We start from the raw sequence: 19,945 nt of genomic DNA, 5'->3' as shown, positions 1-19,945 counted from the left end.
GCCCCTACAAACATGAGTCAAAGCTGCAAGTTAGAGGGACAGAATAGGTCTGATGTGCTGGAACACACAGCCTGCTATTTATTGAGGTTCCATTAAAAAAGACACTCTCGGGGAGGCATAAAATCCCCAATCACACATTTGATGCATTTAGATAGCGAGACAACGCCCTTTTACAGGCCACAACAGCAGATAACATTACACAAAAGAAAACAATGCAGTCCACCTTATCACTACTAGCAGTCTGATTAGACAATGGGAATGTTTTTCACTAAAATTAATTAGAGCTGATCCCAGCAAACTTGTATTTAGAATGCTTCTTGAAGCTGAACAAAGTTATCTCTTTAGTTCTGACCGAAGGGTCTGTCACATAGCACTTAATGGCACACAATGAAAACCAATGCCTCTGTAACAGTGCTCCCCCTCTGTGGAACACTCTGCCTGTGTGGCACCTGGCTCAGCAAGTCCCATTCACTGAACCAAGTGGGAGAAAGCCAGGGACAAGCTATTTTACAGGTCTGGGGACATAGTCTTAAAGGGGCATTGTTCACCAAAATCACAATATGTCCCCAGACGGTTCTTAAAGGGCCATACACACCCAATAAAAGTTAATATGTTCTCAGGGGCACAATCTTCCAGGGGCCATAGTCATGAGGAAGGAGGCTGGCAAATAGGCTTCTCCATGATCCATGGAAGCAGGGCAATTTTTCATTTAAAGGGCCAGTTACAAATAGCAGTTTGTAACAGTCTCTATTATTTCCTTCAGTAGCTATATGCATTGAAGTTTTAGGTCTCATGGCTGCAGCATTGGATTCGATTCCCTTTGCTCATTTTCATATGAAACCTTTCCAGTTTTTTTATGCTGAATTAATGGTGCAGGGATTCTAGGATATCATTTTTAATATCTTTGAATTCCAATGTTCAACTATCTTTGACTTGGTGGTTAGATCACCATCATATAGTTCTACGGGTCTCTTCGATTCATCCAACCTGGACATTGATCACTACAGATGCAAGTCTTTTAGGTTGGGAGGCTGCCTGGGGATCTCTGTCAGCACAAGGGGTTTGGAAATCTCAAGAGGCGAGATTACCATTCAATATTTTGGAACTCCGTGCATTCTCAGAGTTCGTCAGTTTTGGCTTCTTTTTGAAGAGAGAGACGTTTTTCAGACAGACAATGTCACAACTGTGGCGTATATCAATCATCAGGGTGGGACTATCAGTCCTTAGGCTGTGAAAGAAGTATCTCAGATACTTGCTTGGGCTAAATCCAGCTCCTGTCTAATTTCTGCGGTCCATATCCCAGGTTTAGACAATTGGGAAGCGGATTTTCTCTGTCAATCAAGCTTTACATCCGGGAGAATGGTCTCTTTACCCAGATGTGTTTTTTTCAAATTGTTCAGATGTGAGGGTTTCCAGTAATAGTTCTGATGGCATCTCATCTAAACAAGAAAACTTCCCAGGTACCTATTCAGGTTCGGGGATCCTCAGGCGGAAGCAGTGTATGCATTGACACTTCCTTGGAGTTATCAATCTGCCTATATTTTTGCTCCTTCTGGTTCTTCTTTTAAGAGTGATTTTTCAAAATCATCATGGAGCAATCGTTTGTGCTGCTGGTGGCTCCAGCATGGCTGCTCAGGTTTTGGTATATGGTTCTTGTTCGGATGTCTAGTTGCCAACCTTGGTCACTTCCATTTAGGCCAGACCTTAAGATTAGTTTTTTTCCATCAGGAAATCAAATTATTAAATTTGATGGTATGGAAATTAAAACGCTTAGTCATAGAGGTTTCTCTGACTCGGTGATTAATACTATGTTGCAGGTTCGTAAATCTGTGTCTAGAAAGATTTATTATCGAGTTTGGAAGACTTACATCTTATGATGCTCTTCTCATAATTTCTCTTGGCATTCTTTTAGAATTCCTAGAATGTTATAGTTTCTTCATAAGGTTTTGTCTGCAAGTTCCTTGAATGGACAAATCTCTGCTCTTTCTGTGCTGTTTCACAGAAAAAATTGCTAATCTTTCTGATATTCATTGTTTTGTTCAGGCTTTGGTTCGTATCAAGCCTGTCATTAAGCCAATTTCTCCTCCTTGGAGTCTTAATTTGGTTCTGAGGGCTTAACAGGCTTTCATTTGAGCATATGCATTCTTTGGACATTAAATTACTTTCATGGAAAGTATTGTTCCTTTTGGCCATCTCTTCTGTCAGAAGAGTTTTTGAATTATCTGCTCTTTCTTGTGAGTCTCCTTTTCTGATTTTTCATCAGGATAAGGCGGTTTTTGCTGTCTTTATTTAAATTTTTACCTCAAGTTGTGAATTCTAACAACATTAATAGAGGAATTATTGTTCCTTCCTTGTGTCCTAAATCCTAAGAATTCTTTGGAAATATCCTTACATTCTTTGGATGTGGTCAGAGTTTTGAAATATTATGTTGAAGCTACTAAGATTTCAGTAAGACTTCTAGTTTATTTGTTATCTTTTCTGGTTTTAGGAAAGGTCAGAAGGCTTCTGCCATTTCTTTGGCATCTTGGTTAAAGCTTTTGATTCATCATGCTTATGTGGAGTCGGGTAAATCCCCGCCTCAAAGGATTACGGCTCATTCTACTAGGTCAGTTTCTACTTCCTGGGCTTTTAAGAATGAAGCTTCTGTTGATCAGATTTGCAAAGCAGCAACTTGGTCTTCTTTGCATACTTTTACTAAATTCTACCATTTTGATGTTTTTTCCTCCTCGGAAGCAGTTTTTGGTAGAAAAGTACTTCAGGCAGCTGTTTCAGTTTGTTTCTTCTGCTTTTAATTTCAGTTTTTTTCATTCTAAAGATTAAAACTTTTTGATTTGGGTTGTGGATTGTTTTTTCAGCGGAATTGGCTGTCTTTATTTTATCCCTGCCTCTCTAGTGACTCTTGCGTGGAAGTTCCACATCTTGGGTATCTGCTATCCCATACGTCACTAGCTCATGGACTCTTGCCAATTACATGAAAGAAAACATAATTTATGTAAGAACTTACCTGATAAATTAATTTTTCATATTGGCAAGAGTCCATGAGGCCCACCCTTTTTTGTGGTGGTTATGATTTTTTTGTATAAAGCACAATTATTCCAATTCCTTGTTTGATGCTTTCGCTCCTTTCTTATCACCCCACTTCTTGGCTATTCGTTAAACTGAATTGTGGGTGTGGTGAGGGGAGTGTTTATAGGCATTTTGAGGTTTGGGAAACTTTGCCCCTCCTGGTAGGAATGTATATCCCGTACGTCACTAGCTCATGGACTCTTGCCAATATGAAAGAAATGAATTTATCAGGTAAGTTCTTACATAAATTATGTTTTTCTGAGATTCTCTTTTTTTGACAAGCATTACCAATTTGTTGCTTTACCTTCTGGTCTAGCGACAGCTCTAAGAATCTTTTCAAGGTTCTCAGTGTTTCCTTATTTGGACGCTCTCGTGGTACTGGCTCAGTCTTTTTGTTCTGCAGAATCTCATACGATTCAACTTTTGTTGTTTCTTCAAAGACATAGTTGGAGGATCTTTTTATCAAAAGCTCCTTGATTCCTCAGACAAGGGTCACCTTTTTTAGGTTTCCAGATAGATTGTGTCAATGTCTTTATCTCTAACAGACAAGTGACAATTTTATTGGGTTCCGTTTGTCGGAACCTTCAGTCTCTATTATTTCCTTCAGTTGCTATATGCATTAAAGTTTTAGGTCTCATGGCTGCAGCATTGGATTTGATTCCCTTTGCTCATTTTCATATGAAACCTTTCCAGTTTTTTATGCTAAATTAATGGTGCAGGGATTCTAGGATATCACTTTTTATATCTTTGAATCCCAATGTTCAACTATCTTTGACTTGGTGGTTAGATCACCATCATATAGTTCTACGGGTCTCTTCGGTTCATCCAACCTGGACCATGATCACTACAGATGCGAGTCTTTTAGGTTGGGAGGCTGTCGGGGATCTCTGTCAGCACAAGGGGTTTGGAAATCTCAGGAGGCGAGATTACCATTCAATATTTTGGAACTCCGTGCATTTCTCAGAGTTCTTCAGTTTTTTGGCTTCTTTTTGAAGAGAGAGACTTTTTTTGTTTTTCAGACAGACCATGTCACAACTGTGGCGTATGTCAATCATCAGGGTGGGACTATCAGTCCTTAGGCTGTGAAAGAAGTATCTTGGATACTTGCTTGGGCTAAATCCAGCTCCTGTCTAATTTTTGCGGCCCATTTCCCAGGTATAGACAATTGGGAAGCGGATTATCTCTGTCAATCAAGCTTTACATCCGGGAAAATGGTCTTTACCCAGATGTGTTTTTTCAAATTGTTCAGATGTGAGGGCTTCCAGTAATAGATCTGATGGCATCTCATCTAAACAAGGAACTTCCCAGGTGCCTATTCAGGTCCGGGATCCTCAGGTGGAAGCAGTGTATGCATTGACACTTCCTTGGAGTTATCAACCTGCCTATATTTTTTCGCCTCTGGTTCTTCTTTTTAGAGTGATTTGCAAAATCATCAGGGAGCAATCTTTTGTGCTGCTGGTGGCTCCAGCATGGCCGCACAGGTTTGGGTATATGGTTCTTGTTCGGATGTCCAGTTGCCAATCTTGGTCATTTCCATTAAGGCCAGACCTTATATCTTGACATTCGTTTTTTCCGTCAGGAACTCAAATTATTAAATTTGATGGCATGGAAATTTAACGCTTAGTACTTAGTCATAGAGGTTTCTCTGACTCAGTGATTAATACTATGTTGCAGGCTCGTAAATCTGCGTCTAGAGAGATTTATTATCGAGTTTGGAAGACTTACATCTCATGATGCTCTTCTCATAATTCTCTTGGCATTCTTTTTAGAATTCCTAGGATTTAATAGTTTCTTCAGGATGGTTTGGATAAGGTTTTTTGTCTGCAAGTTCCTTGAAAGGACAAATTTCTGCTCGTTCTGTTCTGTTTCACAGAAAAATTTGCTAATCTTTCTGATATTCATTGTTTTGTTCAGGCTTTGGTTTGTATCAAGCCTGACATTAAGCCAATTTCTCCTCCTTGGAGTCTTAATTTGGTTCTGAGGGCTTTACAGGCTCCTCCGTTTGAGCATATGCATTCTTTGAACATTGAATTACTTTCATGAAAAGTATTGTTCCTTTTGGCCATCTCTTCTGCTAGAACAGTTTTTGAATTATCTGCTCTTTCTTGTGAGTCTCCTTTTTTCTGATTTTTCATCAGGATAAGGTGGTTTTGCTGTCTTCATTTAAATTTTTACCTAAAGTTGTGAATTCTAACATTAGTAGAGGAATTATTGTCCCTTCCTTGTGTCCTAATCCTAAGAATTCTTTGGAAAGATCCTTACATTCTTTGGATGTGGTAAGAGTTTGGAAATATGTTGAAGCTACTAAGATTTCAGAAAGACTTCTAGTCTGTTATCTTTTCTGGTTTTAGGAAAGGTCAGAAGGCTTCTGCCATTTCTTTGGCATCTTGGTTAAAGCTTTTGATTCATCATGCTTATTTGGAGTTGAGTTAATCCCCGCCTCAGAGGATTACGGCTCATTCTACTAGGTCAGTTTCTACTTCCTGGGCTTTTAAGAATGAAACTTCTGTTGATCAGATTTGCAAAGCAATGACTTGGTGGTCTTTGCATATTTTTACTAAATTCTACCATTTTGATGTTTTCTCTTCTTCAGAAGCAGTTTTTGGTAGAATAGTACTTCAGGCAGCTGTTTCAGTTTGATTCTTCTGCTTATAATTTCAGTTTTTTTCATTATAAAGATTGAAACTGTCTTTATTTTATCCCTACCTCTCTAGTGACTCTTGCGTGGAAGTTCCACATCTTGGGTATTTGCTATCCCATATGTCACTAGCTCATGGACTCTTGCCAATTACATGAAAGAAAACCTAATTTATGTAAGAACTTACCTGATAAATTCATTTCTTTCATATTGGCAAGAGTCAATGAGGCCCACCCTTTTCTTGTGGTGGTTATGATTTTTTTGTATAAAGCACAATTATTCCAATTCCTCGTTGATGCTTTCGCTCCTTTCTTATCACCCCACTTCTTGGTTATTCGTTAAACTGAATTGTGGGTGTGGTGGGGGGCGTATTTATAGGCATTTTGAGGTTTGGGAAACTTTGCCTCTCCTGGTAGGAATGTATATCCCATACGTCACTAGCTCATGGACTCTTGCCAATATGAAAAATTAATTTATCAGGTAAATTCTTACATAAATTATGTTTTTTTTTTCTTTCATGGTTCAGATAGAGCATGCCATTTTAAGAAGCTTTCTAATTTACTTCTATTATCAATTTTTCTTCATTATCTTGCTATATTTATTTTAAAAAGCAGGAATAAAAGCTTTGGAGCCAGCCCATTTTAGGTTGAGAACCTGGGTTGCGCTTGCTGATTGGATAGCTAAATGCAGGCACCAATTAGCCAACCTATCCAAGGTACTAAACAAAAAATAGGCCGGCTCCAAAGCTTTTATTCCTGCCTATTCAAATAAATATAGCAAGAGAACAAAGAAATATTTTTAATAAGAGGACATTAGAAAGTTGCTTAAAACTGCATGCTCTATCCAAATCATTAAAGAAAAAAAAAAATTGGGTTTACTATCTCTTTAAGAAAAAAAATAGGTTTAATTCTGAAATAAGTGGACAGGCCTGATGTCTACAAACTAAAACTTGTGCAAGTCTTCTTATGGTTTTCCTATCTACAAATAGGTTCTTGCTTAGCTACTATCAGAAGGAAAGGGTGCTAAATCAGTATTGATGATACCTGATCTGGTTATTAAATAAAGACATTTTTGTGCTCTGTATAACATTTTTGGGTTCAGTTTCTCTCTACCCATTCAAGAGAGCATCTTTTATAAACTAATTATGTTGAAATATATTTTTAAAAGTTCAGCTAATTGTACCTCACCAAATCTATTTCAAACTTCAAAATAAAAAATGTATCTACTTTAAACCTAGTGATGAATAGCCCTTGTCAGTTACACTAATTACATTATTATTTTCAATTCTAGCTATATCTTCAGTCAAGAATGAAAGGAGATTGGGCCAGACTCATACGCCCCACCCTCCAGTTTGCTTTTGTCGCAGTTTCAGTCTATGTCGGTCTTTCTAGAGTATCTGACTACAAGCACCACTGGAGTGATGTTCTTACTGGTCTCATACAGGGAGCGATCGTAGCTGTACTGATTGTAAGTCCCTTTGCTCTATTTGTTAAAGTCGGTAGAATATCTTTAAATAAATACTTATGTTTTTTAGCATTGTTAACAGATAACTATACAATTCTATATTACATTGAGATAGTAGTGTCTACTTATAGAACTGTTGCTTTCTTCATTACATCAGAAATGTGATGTTTATTGCTCTACTGTATAGAATAATACCAGGCTTAGCGCTACTTATGCATTCCGAAACAAGAGTATTTTTAAATGAAAGGCACTAATTCCATTTTACATGAGGGATATGACTGTGGATCTTCCACAAACAATGCAATCTCTGAAAAATACTGTATTATGCTGGTTAATGTACATGGCTTCGGACTGCATATGTGTTGTTCTTTGAGCAATTTATTATAAGTGATGATGCAGTGACGACCATTCTATAACAAAACAGCAATAAACAGTGCAACGCTAAGCACAGTGTGTGGGCTGTGAATCCCTCATCTGACAATGTGATCAGCAGCTCTACGGCTTTTTGTCCTTGTATTAAGTATTGTTTAAAAAGATAAACCTGATAAAAATAATTATTTCAGGTAGCCTAGGCCATGATGATGCCAGGGCAACGGTTACACCCCAAACTAATCAAAACTAGAATCTCTGTATAGTAATATTTTGTGATGGACCTGAAGCTGTGCACATTGCTTTTTTTTTTAGTTCCTCATAATTAGAATAAACATTTTTAAGTTCATCTTTCCTATGGATACAAAGTTCATGTTTAGTCACAGAACACATTTTAATGTAGTTGGGAAGTATGTCTTGCTGCTAACTTGTTTAGAGGTAGTGATAAAATTGCTCTTATGCGTTACCCATATGCAAGAGAGTGCAATATCAGCCTTTTATTACTGCACTATTGCTTAGAACCATGCATTTAACTTCTGCAAAGGTGTTCAAGTCCTCTCGGGAACAGGAATGCATTACTGGAAGCTAACACATCTGATGACCCAATGAGAAGAGGCATTGGTGTAGCCACCAATCAGCTCCGAGTAGTGCTTACTTAAGTATGCTATTACTCAAAGGATACTAAGAAAACAAAGACAATTTAAAACCGGTTAAGTCACCTAAAATTGCATGCTTTATCTAAATCAGGAAAGCTTATTTTTGACTTTCATGTCCTTTTAAAGATTCTACGCAATAAATTTGACAATAGATCACAATTATTACTATAGCTAATGAGAGACTAGGAAATGTACATCTTTCTAACAAACTTTCTTTCTAAACAGGTTGCGTTCGTGTCAGATTTCTTTAAACACAAGAATAATGGCTTTAACAAAGAAGAAGATTCCCATACTACACTTCGTGAAACTTCAACAAATGGAAACCACTATGGAAACAGTATCCAGCCATGAAAATGCCTTCTTGCCACTAAACACATTCTGCTTTTAGACCGAGAATTGCTAAGAGTTAACACAATATAAAAGGAAAGAAAAGCCTTTAACCCCTTAAGTGCAAGAGGAGCAAAGGCAACATACTGGTAGCCTCTCCAGCATCAAAGAGATTATTGGACTGCTGCTGCTATATTTGTTGGGTGCCCACTTTATTTACCTGTATATAATAAAATGAACACACACACACATATATATATATTACATAGCTTTATAAAAAAGGCTTAATTGTTTGAAGCATTTATCAGCTCTACACAAAAAATGGAAATGTGGTATTCAAATTGTATATTTTTTATTAAAATATTGTAACGCTGTTTATGTACAAACAAGAACAAGTGTGAATTTGCTTTATGCTGTATATTGCTGGTAATGGCAAGGTCTGTCTGCACGTAGCAAGGGATTCATGTGTATACCACTGAAACAATTAAAAACAATCACATCTGCCCATCCTGGATTTCCCTTGTACAAATGCATCTTCATGTACCGAGACTGGTCACTGCAACAGTGTGTTTGAGTCCAGATGCACAATGCATTGTGTTGTCTATTTAGAGTTCATTTCATTAGAGGTACAAGCTGGCAGCAAAAACTATGTCCCTTTTGATTTTAGTAATACCTTAAAAGAAAAGAAAAAAAGTAAGTAGTACAGCATTGAAAACAAGGTTTCCCTGTCATGTCAATCTGTGCTTAAAATACAAAAATGTTGCACAATGATGTGTTTAGGGCAAATTGACTTTTTTTTTTTAAATAAATGTTCTAGTTTTTTTAAACCACAAGTAGAAATTGTAATACTTTAATGTTTATTTAAAATTGTATTTATTAGTTATGGGTTGTTTTGTTGTGCTCTGGGGCTTTGATATGTATCTGTTTAGAAAATGTTTTTATATCAGTTTTAAAGTCAAGTATTTTGATGGCAGTGGAAATATTATAGGATTTAAACTGTATAGGTTACAACTGTGTGTTTCTCAGTTTCAGATAGAGCATGCAATTTTAAGCAACTTTCTATTTTGCTCCTATTATCAAATTTTCTTCATTCTCTTGGTATATTTATTTGAAAAGTAAGAATGTAAGATTAGATGCCGGCCCATTTTTGGTGAACAACCTGGGTTGTCCTTGCAGATTGGACAGCACCAATAAACAAGTGCTGTCCATGGTACTGAACCAAACATTTGCTGGCTCCTTAGCTTAGGTGCCTTCTTTTTTAAATAAAGATAGTAAGAGAACGAAGAAAAGTTAATAGGAGTAAATTAGAAAGTTGCTTAAAATTGCATCAGAATCATGAAAGAAAAAAATTTGGGTTCAGTGCCCCTTTAAGGCACACAGATCAGATTTTTTTTAAGGATTATATTAGTTAGAGGACAGGTAAAACATCTGATCAGTTGCTAATTAAAACATCTTGGAAATCTAACATGTTATTGTACTCTAATGACTGGAGTTGAGAAACACTATCATCATTTGATTGCTTTGTTGGACGTACATGGCAATATATGCAGTAACCATTTGGTTAGATATGTGGTTTATTCAGGAATGAAGCCTGTTACTGTTGTGCTTAGATTCAATGAAATTCTAAACAATGGTTACTTAAGTCTCCAATGTAATAGGAAGGTTTAAATAAAAACCTATAGCTCAGTCCAGTGAGGCTTAATCGTTTGTTACGAATTGTTACAGGAGAAAGGAACATGAAGCCATAATGTCACCAGGAGTGTACCGCTTGGTAAACTAGCAATCAAACCAGCAGCATTAAAATCTCACCAACAGGAAACGCCATGTGTGATGAGCACATACCCAAACTTTATGACAGGTTTTCTCCTATGCTGCACTAGTTGCAAACACCGAAGTTCTGTCACTGTAGCATCTATGTTATGGTCTATAAATAACCCTACCCTAAACTAGCAGCACCCTACTTGAACTGTAGCTTTGATTGGTAATAAATGTGTACTTAAAGGGACACTGAACCCAATTTTTTTTATTTTGTGATTCATATAGAACATGAAATTTTAAGCAACTTTCTAATTTACTCCTATTAACAAATTTTCTTTATTCACTTGGTATCTTTATTTGAAATGCAAGAATGTAAGTTTAGATGGCGGCCCATTTTTGGTGAACAACCTGGGTTGTCCTTGCTGATTGGTGGATAAATTCATCCATCAATCAAAAAGTGCTGTCCAGATCTGAACCAAGAAAAAAAGCTTAGATGCCTTCTTTTTCAAATAAAGATAGCAAGAGAACAAAGAAAAATTGATAAAAGGAGTAAATTAGAAAGTTGCTTAAAATTGCATGCTCTATCTAAATTACGAAAGAAAAAATTTGGGTTCAGTGTCCCTTTAAAGGGACAGTCTACACCAAAATAGTTATTGTTTAAAAAGATAGATAACACCTTTACTACCCAGCTTTGCACAACCAACATTGTTATATTAATATACTTTATAACATTTCAATCTCTAAATTTCTGCCTGTTTTAAGCCACTACAGACAGCCTCTTATCACATGCTTATTTATTTGCTTTTCACAACAAGAGACAACTACTTCATGTGGACCATATAGATAACATTGTGCTCACACATGGAGTTGTGCAAGACAGCATTAATTGGCTAAAATGCAAACCAATAGTCATGTGATTAGGGGGCTGTCAGAAGAGGCTTAGATACAAGGTAATCACAGAGGTAAAAAGTGTATTAATATAGCCATGTTGGCTGCGCAAAACTGGTGAAAGGGTAATAAAGGGATTATCTATATTTATAAATAATAAAACACTTGGAATTAGACTGTCCCTTTAACCTCTTAAGGACATATGACGGAATTTTTCCGTCATAAAACAATTGAGCAAACTGAAAGCTGTGTCCTTAAAGGGTTAATGAAAATAAAATTGATGTCCTGTTTATATAAAAAACAAACAAATGCATATTTGTTCTCAGCAAGCAAAGCTATGGCAAACAATGGGATATTATATCAGTGTGTGTTGCCACAAGGGAAATATGCAAATGAGTACTGAATCAGCACAACAAAAAAAAAGATGTGATGCACAGCAGTCTTATCTGAAGTGATGAGCAGCGCTTCTTAATCTCATTAACTGCTGGTGATATGAGCGGTTGGTTTTAGCAACAACACTAGTGATAAGTGTATCTACAGGAGTAACAATCATAGATGGGCAGCAATTTGTGACGTCATGGTTAGGGGAGTTAGTTTTCATTTAAAAACTAACATTACAAAAGCTGCACTGTTGATGTATACCAGTATGGTGATTTACACATCAAAATCTCAACCTTTTTCATGCTGGTCACAACTACAATAGCATAACTACTCCTCCCCATATTTGTTTCCCTCTTGCGTCTGCAGCTCTCTTTAAAGCCATTATCCTATTGGATGCGTTTTGGTGAAGCTCTGCATGTTTATACTGGGCGCCACCATCTTGGAACTAGGTGCTCCTACACTTTCTCAGATAAGGACAAAATCCGACATTGCTGGCTTTTTGACCAATTTCAAACAACATTGATCTATGAATATGCACCACCTCTGCTGCCATTTTGAAGCTTAGCTGTTCTCAGACCCTGTGACCTACTCTATTGCTTCTCCAACCAGCAAGTTCAAATACAACAGCTGAAGAGAGATGCAGGCACGGGGGGAAAATCAATAACACGGTAAGAAGTAGTTTAGTTTAATATCACCTCAAGCCTTAGAACAAAAGGTTTGAAGAGGGTAAAAGAACCTTAGCAGAAGGGTGGACGTTTTTTTTTTGTTTTAGAAGCAGGACCTCAACCTTGTCCATAAATATCCATATACACACCCTTTACTTGTACAATTCAGGCCCCAGTGACAACACTTACAAACTGCATTCCTTCAAAAATGCTAAGAACACAGGGAGTTTGTGGCTTCCAAGTTCCAATGCTCATTACCTTCTGCAAATTTGTTCTCCAGTTCTGTGTTTCCAATTGCTTTTGCTGCTTGACACATTTGTCTAAGCAATTCCTCCAACCTTCTCATGCAACGAATTATACTTCCTGTATAAAAAATAAATAAAGTTTACGTAACATCTTAAGAAAAAATTACACATTTTGCAAAAGATACTTCATATAATTCCTGCTGAAACGTTTGCTTTGGAATTATTTTGCCTCACACATACTAGGTGAACATCTGCAATTTTTTATTCGGTATCCAAACTACATCACTTGACTTATTTGGTGAAGCCAATCAGGTCTTACTTCCGGAGGACAGACAGCTGGCCACATGCATTATGTTAGCAAAACATGCTTTGTTTTGCAGTTATCTAATTGGCTTTAGCAAAGGTTACAAAGGGATTGAATAGAGAATGAAAACAACTTCCCAATTTACTTCCATTATTAATGGTGCTTAGTTCTCTTGGTATCATTTGTTAAAGAACAATCCTAGGTGAGCTCAGTGACAAACACTGCTTGCCTTATGTACACTCCTATGTATAACATTGTTATAAACAATGTTGCAAACACCACTGCTATAGACACGTGCACGCTCCTAAGCTTCTATCAGACTTCCTAGGTTTAGTCTTTAACAAAAAATACCAATAGTAAGGATATATCTGTGTTCTCTGGGTTCAATTTCCCATTTCTTGACTATCCTCAATGAGTTCTCAAATAAAAGGAAACAAAGGAATTAACAGTGTGACTCTCTAACCACTTGTAGCGAAGTAATTTGATGTTGTAACGAGTAACTACTCACATTTGTTGGAGCTTACAACTAAGCTCAAGGAAATGCGCACCCCCACTTTATACTAGTGGGAAAACAGTACTCTCAGGCAAATCTTTAAAACAAATATTTATTTAAAATACATAAAAAGCGTCACAAGTGCCTTAGTAACACCTAAAGTATGGGTGAATGAGCAATGCTAATATGACAATTACTCAAAGGGAGCAAGTCTTGGATGGGTGTGGATGGACCAGCAGAAAATAAACCGCTGAAACCACCACCTCACAGTCACAAAACAGAAACACTCTTTTTCCCAGGTGTGTTGGCAAGTGTAAAGACGCAATGAGAAGTCTGAGATAACAGTTCCGTTCCTGTTATCTCAGACTTCTGTTATCTATGAACTTTTGATCTTGTGTTTGTTTTCAGTTGTATGTTTTTTATGTTTATCACATTTATTCTAATCACTTTTTTCTGTGATATTTGGTATAATTATTGCACAAAAAATACCAATAGAACAAAGCAAATACTGAAAAGTTGTTTAAGAAAGCATGCTCTAGCTGAATGATTGAAGTTTAGTTTTCACTTTATTGTCCCTTTAAGTAATTATAATCTGTTGTACTATGGATAATTACACATTTTATATTACAATATCAATGTGTTCATATTTAAGAACTGACCACAAATCCTGAAGAAAAGTCAATCCCATTTATCCCCTTAATAAACAATGGCAGAATTATTCCATCATGGTCATGGAACAATTGAGCAAACTGAAGTTTTGTCCTTTGTGCTATTTTTTTGACACTAGTAAACAACGTTTTGCCTTGCAACAACCTACAACTATGAAATCATGACACCCCAGGGTGTCCTCAACTATACCAGGGCTCGATAAATCCAGTGGCCAAGGAGTCACTGGGGCCTTAAAGGGACACTACACCCAAAATTTGTCTTTAATGATTAAGGTAGAAAATACTATTTCAAACAACGTTCCAATTTACTTCTATTATATAATTTTCTTAATTCTTTACATATCCTTTGTTTAAGAAATATTAATGCAAACAGGTGAGCCAATCACACAAGACATCTATGTGCAGCCACCAATCAGCAGCTACTGAGCCTATCTAGATAGGCTTTTCAGCAAAGGATATAAAGATAATGAAGTACATTAGATAATAGAAGTATATTGGAAAGTTGTTTAAAATTGTATGATCTTGTTAAATCATAAAATAAAAAATGTCATGGGTTTCATTTCCCTTTAATGCTTCCCCCTGCCATCAACTACACTTAACATTTAGCCTGGTGTGGATGGATCATCTCTTGTCCTAGCAACTGAGGAATACAAATCAAATTTTACCTATTTACCAATGAGGTGACACATGGGGGGGGGAGAGATAATGTCACCTGCAATACTGGCCAGAGCTGTCAAGTGGCTGGGAGTGTGACAACATACATGTAGCAGGTCTCCTCTTAAACAACACACGCTCAATTATAAATGTAGAGATTATAAAGGATGGGCAAAAGCTGCTGGCTCCTGGATTTTGAACAAAATGTGTCAAGCCTTGTACTATACAAATAAAACAAATTAAAATAAATAATAGGAACCACATTTTCAAGTCAAGATCAACTTCCAACACAACAAACGTGTTTAATCAATATTTAACATGGTGCCATTTTAGGCAGTTTATTACATTCACCCTTATTTATCTGTGCCACCCCATTGATATGTTATGCCTTGTGGACTGAGGGACAAAGAGAGATCTCATTAAAGGGACAGTAAACACCTTATAATAAGACATTTCTGTTGTGTTGCTATAGAATAACATAAAAGTCAAACTCCACTCACCATTTGCCTTAGCGGCTAGCCTTTGTGTCTAGACTAAAGTCCAGATTGGCTCCTCTAAATATCATTAAGCAAGTACATTGTTTTGCAGCTGTTTAATAAAGTCACTTAGGAACAGATGTGTAGCAGAGTTAGCCTTGAGATGTCGGCAGGGTGAATTTCAAGTTGTGTGAAATAGAAATTGCTCAATTTTCAGAGCTAAATAATATGAAACGTGGGCAAAATAATGAAAATGTGTCATTATGCATACCTAAACAATTTATATAAAAATCTCAGGGTGTTTACTGTCCCTTTAACTTACTCTATGCAAACAGTGGGAGAAACTGCATAGGAACGTCTGTCTTTCTGTTTTGTTTGCCTGGGCTGCACAAACAAAATGTCATAGTTATCCCTCTCCCACTTATCAATGGCAACTCACACAAGCAGTAGTCGCTCCAAATTGAAATGAAAATTAGCTAGTTTTTTTTCTCAATTGAAAAGACTCAAATTTAATGTTTACAGAGCAAAGTCAAAAACATAAATTGTGCTTACCAGATAATTTAATTTCCTTATGTATAAGGAGAGTCCACGGCTTCATTCCTTACTGTTGGGAAATACTAAACCTGGCCACCAAGAGGAGGCAAAGACATCCAGCCAAAGGCTTAAAATACCTCTCTCACTTCCCCCATCCCCCAGTCATTCTGCCGAGGGAACAAGGAACAGTAGGAGAAATAGAGCAGTGTTTTTCAACCAGTGTGCCGTGAGAGATCGTCAGGTGTGCCGCGGCAGACTGACAACAGTGCGGGGGTGTCCCTCTTTCAAATTTTGAAATATTGGGAGGTATGTGACAGGCTCATCAGGCATCATTTACAACCATGACATTGACATTCATTCACAGACAATGATTATGATTGTTTGTGAATGACTGTCAATATGTCATGTATAGTTTGTAGGAGGCATGGCATGACAGCACAGTACAGTGTATGTATATATATATATATACACACAAACTGTATATATATATCCTGTATCAAGCTACAATGTGTGATTTTGTAAAATTTTGGGATGGTGGTGTGCCACAGGATTTTTTTAATGTAAAAAAGTGTGCCACGGCAAAAAAAAGGTTGCAAATCACTGAAATAGAGTATAAAAGGTGCCAGAAGAAAAATATAATTTAGAAGGCTGCCCATCGGCGAACACGGATGGGGGCTGTGTACTCTCCTTATGCAAAAGGAAATGAAATTATCTGGTAAGCATAATTTATGTTTTCCTTCTTAATATAAAGCTTCATTCCTTACTATTGGGAAAACTTGTACCCAAGCTCTAGAGCAGTGCTTTCCAAACTGTGTGTCGGGACACACTAGTGTGTCGGCAGCAGTGTGTAGGTGTGTCCCTGCTTCAGCACAAATTTTTTAAAATTTTTATTTTTTTGGTTTCCGACTTTCTGCCTGCCTGCTACACATATCACATGGTTGACACGTGATTTATACCTAGTGGGTCACCGATCATCTTAACCAATTGGCGCAGCTCAGTGGGAACTGAAACTATTCCCATTGGCGGCTTTGGCGGGACATTGGCTCCTGACTGCACGTGAAGTCTCCTTAATTGGCTCGTGACTGCATGTGTAGTCAGTGAGTGGGACAGCAGTGTGTTTGCAGCACAGACAGTAGTCAATCGGACTCACGGAGCTCTGAGGGTGGCAGCTTAAACGCTGAGCTTAAGTCAGAAGTCACAGTGGGGTTTTATTGCAGCTAGCTCCCAGTAGTGCATTGCTGCTCCTGCTCTTGATATATGGATAGGAAGTGGAAGCTTAAAAATGCTTGATGATAAAATGCAAGTGTCTTTATCTAATATTCCACCAAATATTCAGAAACTGTGTTCATCCCATCAACCTCATACATCCCATTAAAATAGTAAGTAGCTATTGGTGTTATTAAACTTTTTTTAATTCTTGCACATACATACTGTTACTTGTAAAAACATTTCATTATTATATAATTTATGTATGTGTCCGTATCTCTTAAAACAAGTTAGTTTAACCTCCTGTTTGCTACTACAACTGAATTAATTACTGTGTCGCGAAATGATTTAGGTCTAAAAAGTGTGTCACCAACATGAAAAGTTTGGAAAGCTCTGCTCTAGAGGATACAATGAAAATGGAAGGGACAAAAAGAGGCGGACCCTAATCTGAGGGCACCACAACCTGCAAAACCTCTCTCCCGAAGGCTGCTTCAGCTGAAGCAAAAACATCAAACTTGTAAAATTTAGTGCGGGGGTGTCCCTCTTTCAAATTTTGAAATATTGGGAGGTATGTGACAGGCTCATCAGGCATCATTTACAACCATGACATTGACATTCATTCACAGACAATGATTATGATTGTTTGTGAATGACTGTCAATATGTCATGTATAGTTTGTAGGAGGCATGGCATGACAGCACAGTACAGTGTATGTATATATATATATACACACAAACTGTATATATATATCCTGTATCAAGCTACAATGTGTGATTTTGTAAAATTTTGGGATGGTGGTGTGCCACAGGATTTTTTTAATGTAAAAAAGTGTGCCACGGCAAAAAAAAGGTTGCAAATCACTGAAATAGAGTATAAAAGGTGCCAGAAGAAAAATATAATTTAGGAGGCTGCCCATCGGCGAACATGGATGGGGGCCGTGGACTCTCCTTATGCAGAAGGAAATGAAATTATCTGGTAAGCATAATTTAGGTTTTCCTTCTTAATATAAAGCTTAATTCCTTACTATTGGGAAAACCTGTACCCAAGCTCTAGAGGACACTGAATGAAAATGGGAGGGACAAAAAAAGGTGGACCCTAATCTGAGGGCACCACAGCCTGCAAAACCTCTCTCCCGAAGGCTGCTTCAGCTGAAGCAAAAACATCAAACTGGTAAAATTTAGAAAAAGTATGTAAGGAGGACCAAGTAGCCACCTAACAAATCTGATCCATAGAGGCCTCGTTCTTAAAGGCCCAAGAGGAAGCCACTCCTCTAGTAGAATGAGCCGTAATTCTCTGAGGTTTATGTCCCGCTGTCTCATAAGCTAAGCAGATAACACTCCTTAATTAAAAGGATAAGGAAGTCGAAGAGACCTTCTGACCCTTACGCTTCCCAGAATAGGCAACAAACAAGGAAAAAGTTAGTCTAAAATCCTTAGTAGCTTGAAGATAAAACTTCAAGGCGCAAACCACGTCCAAATTATAAAGCAAACGTTCCTTCGAAGGAGTAGGATTGGGACACAAGGAAAAAAAACACCATATCTTGATTGATGTTGCGGTCTGACACGACCTTAGGAAGAAACCCTAACTTAATATAGCCTTATCAGAGTGGAACACCAAATAAGGAGGCTCACATTGCAAAGCGGCAATCTCAGAAACTCTGCGCGCAGAAGCAATAGCCAGTAGAAAAAACCTTCCAGGACAACAACTTAATGTCAACTTCATGCATAGGCTCAAACGGAGCCTGTTGCAAAATCTTAACAAGATTCAGACTCCAAGGAGGAGCCTTAGATCTGAACACAGGTCTGATTCTAATCAGAGCCTTAACAAAGGACTGTACATCTGGAAGAGCAGAGAGTCTCTTGTGCAGTAAAACAGACAGGGACGAAATCTGTCCCCTCAGGGAACTGGCAGAAAGACCCTTCTCCAGTCCATCCTGGAGAAACGAATCCTGGCAACCTTAACTTTATGCCAGGGAAATCCACTCTTCACACCAGAATAAATAGGTTCTCCACACCTTATAATAGATGCAACGAGTAACCGGCTTTCGAGCTTGAATGAGAGTATCAATAACTCTCTCAGAAAAAACTTCTCTTGGCTAGGACTAAGCGTTCAATCTCCACGCAGTCAGCCTCAGAGAATCTAGATTTTGATGAACAAAAGGACCTTGTTCCAGCAGATCCCTGTGACAAGGTAACTTCCATGGAGGAGGAGATGACATCCCCACCAGATCTGCGAACCACATCCTTCACGGCCATGATGGAGCAATCAGTGTCACTGATGCCTGCTCCTGCTTGATGCAGGCCACTACACGAGGAAGGAGTGGTAACGGCGGGAAAAGGTAAATTAGGTTGAACCTCCAAGGCACTGCTAATGCATCTATTAGCTCCGTCAGAGGATCCCTGGACCTTGACCCATATCTGGGTAGCTTGGTATTGAGACGGGACGCCATGAGATCTATCTCTGGCATCTCCCACCTGTAGCATATCTCTGCAAACACTTAGGGATAGAGACACCATTCCACCGGATGAAATGATTGGCTGCTGAGAAAATCTGCTTCCCAGTTGTCCACACCCGGAATGTGGATTGCTGACAGCGAACAGCTGTGGGCCTCCGTCCACTCCAGAATCCGAGATACTTCCTGCATTGCTAGGGAGCTTCTTTTCCCCCCCTGATGGTTGATGTAAGCCACCAAGGTTATATTGTCTGAATGGAATCTGATAAACCAGGACAAACCAAGAAGAGACCAAGCCTTCAGAGCATTGAAGATTGCCCGAAGTTCCAGAATGTTGATCAGGAAGGAGCGTTCCTCCTGAGACCACTGGCCCTGTGCCTCTCCCAGGATGGTCGTAGAAAGGATGTCCCAGATGATCTGGATAGAGCCACCAAAAAAAGAGTGATTCTCTCAACTGGTTGTCCAGAGAAATCTGTTGAGACAGATCCGAATGATCGCTGTTCCACTGCCTCAGCATGCACAGTTGTAACGGTCTGCGACGAAACCTGGCAAAGGGAATGATGTCCATACCTCCATACACTGAGCTACAGATGGCCTAAGGAGGTCCAGAGGGCAAGACATGCTGAAGCTAGCTTGCAACGTCTCTGGTCTGTTAGGAATATCCTCATGGATATGGAGTCTATTATTGTACCCAGGAATTC

General features: G+C 38.2%; 1 protein-coding gene across 3 annotated transcripts in view; it reads left to right on the top strand.

Moving 5' to 3' along the window:
* The window catches only part of PLPP1 (phospholipid phosphatase 1), a 284,596-nt gene extending 270,588 nt beyond the window's left edge, over positions 1 to 14,008 (top strand). For all 3 annotated transcript variants that reach the window (XM_053701281.1, XM_053701280.1, XM_053701282.1), the window contains exons 5-6: positions 6,995 to 7,171; positions 8,419 to 14,008. In XM_053701281.1, coding sequence (XP_053557256.1) covers positions 6,995 to 7,171; positions 8,419 to 8,544 — 303 coding nt within the window. In that variant the 3' untranslated portion in view covers positions 8,545 to 14,008. The remainder of the gene's footprint in view (positions 1 to 6,994; positions 7,172 to 8,418) is intronic.
* The last annotated feature ends 5,937 nt before the right edge of the window (positions 14,009 to 19,945 follow it).

Source organism: Bombina bombina, chromosome 2, assembly GCF_027579735.1.
Source record: "Bombina bombina isolate aBomBom1 chromosome 2, aBomBom1.pri, whole genome shotgun sequence".
Taxonomy (NCBI): Eukaryota; Metazoa; Chordata; class Amphibia; order Anura; family Bombinatoridae; genus Bombina; species Bombina bombina.
This window is presented reverse-complemented; position numbering and strand designations above follow the sequence as displayed.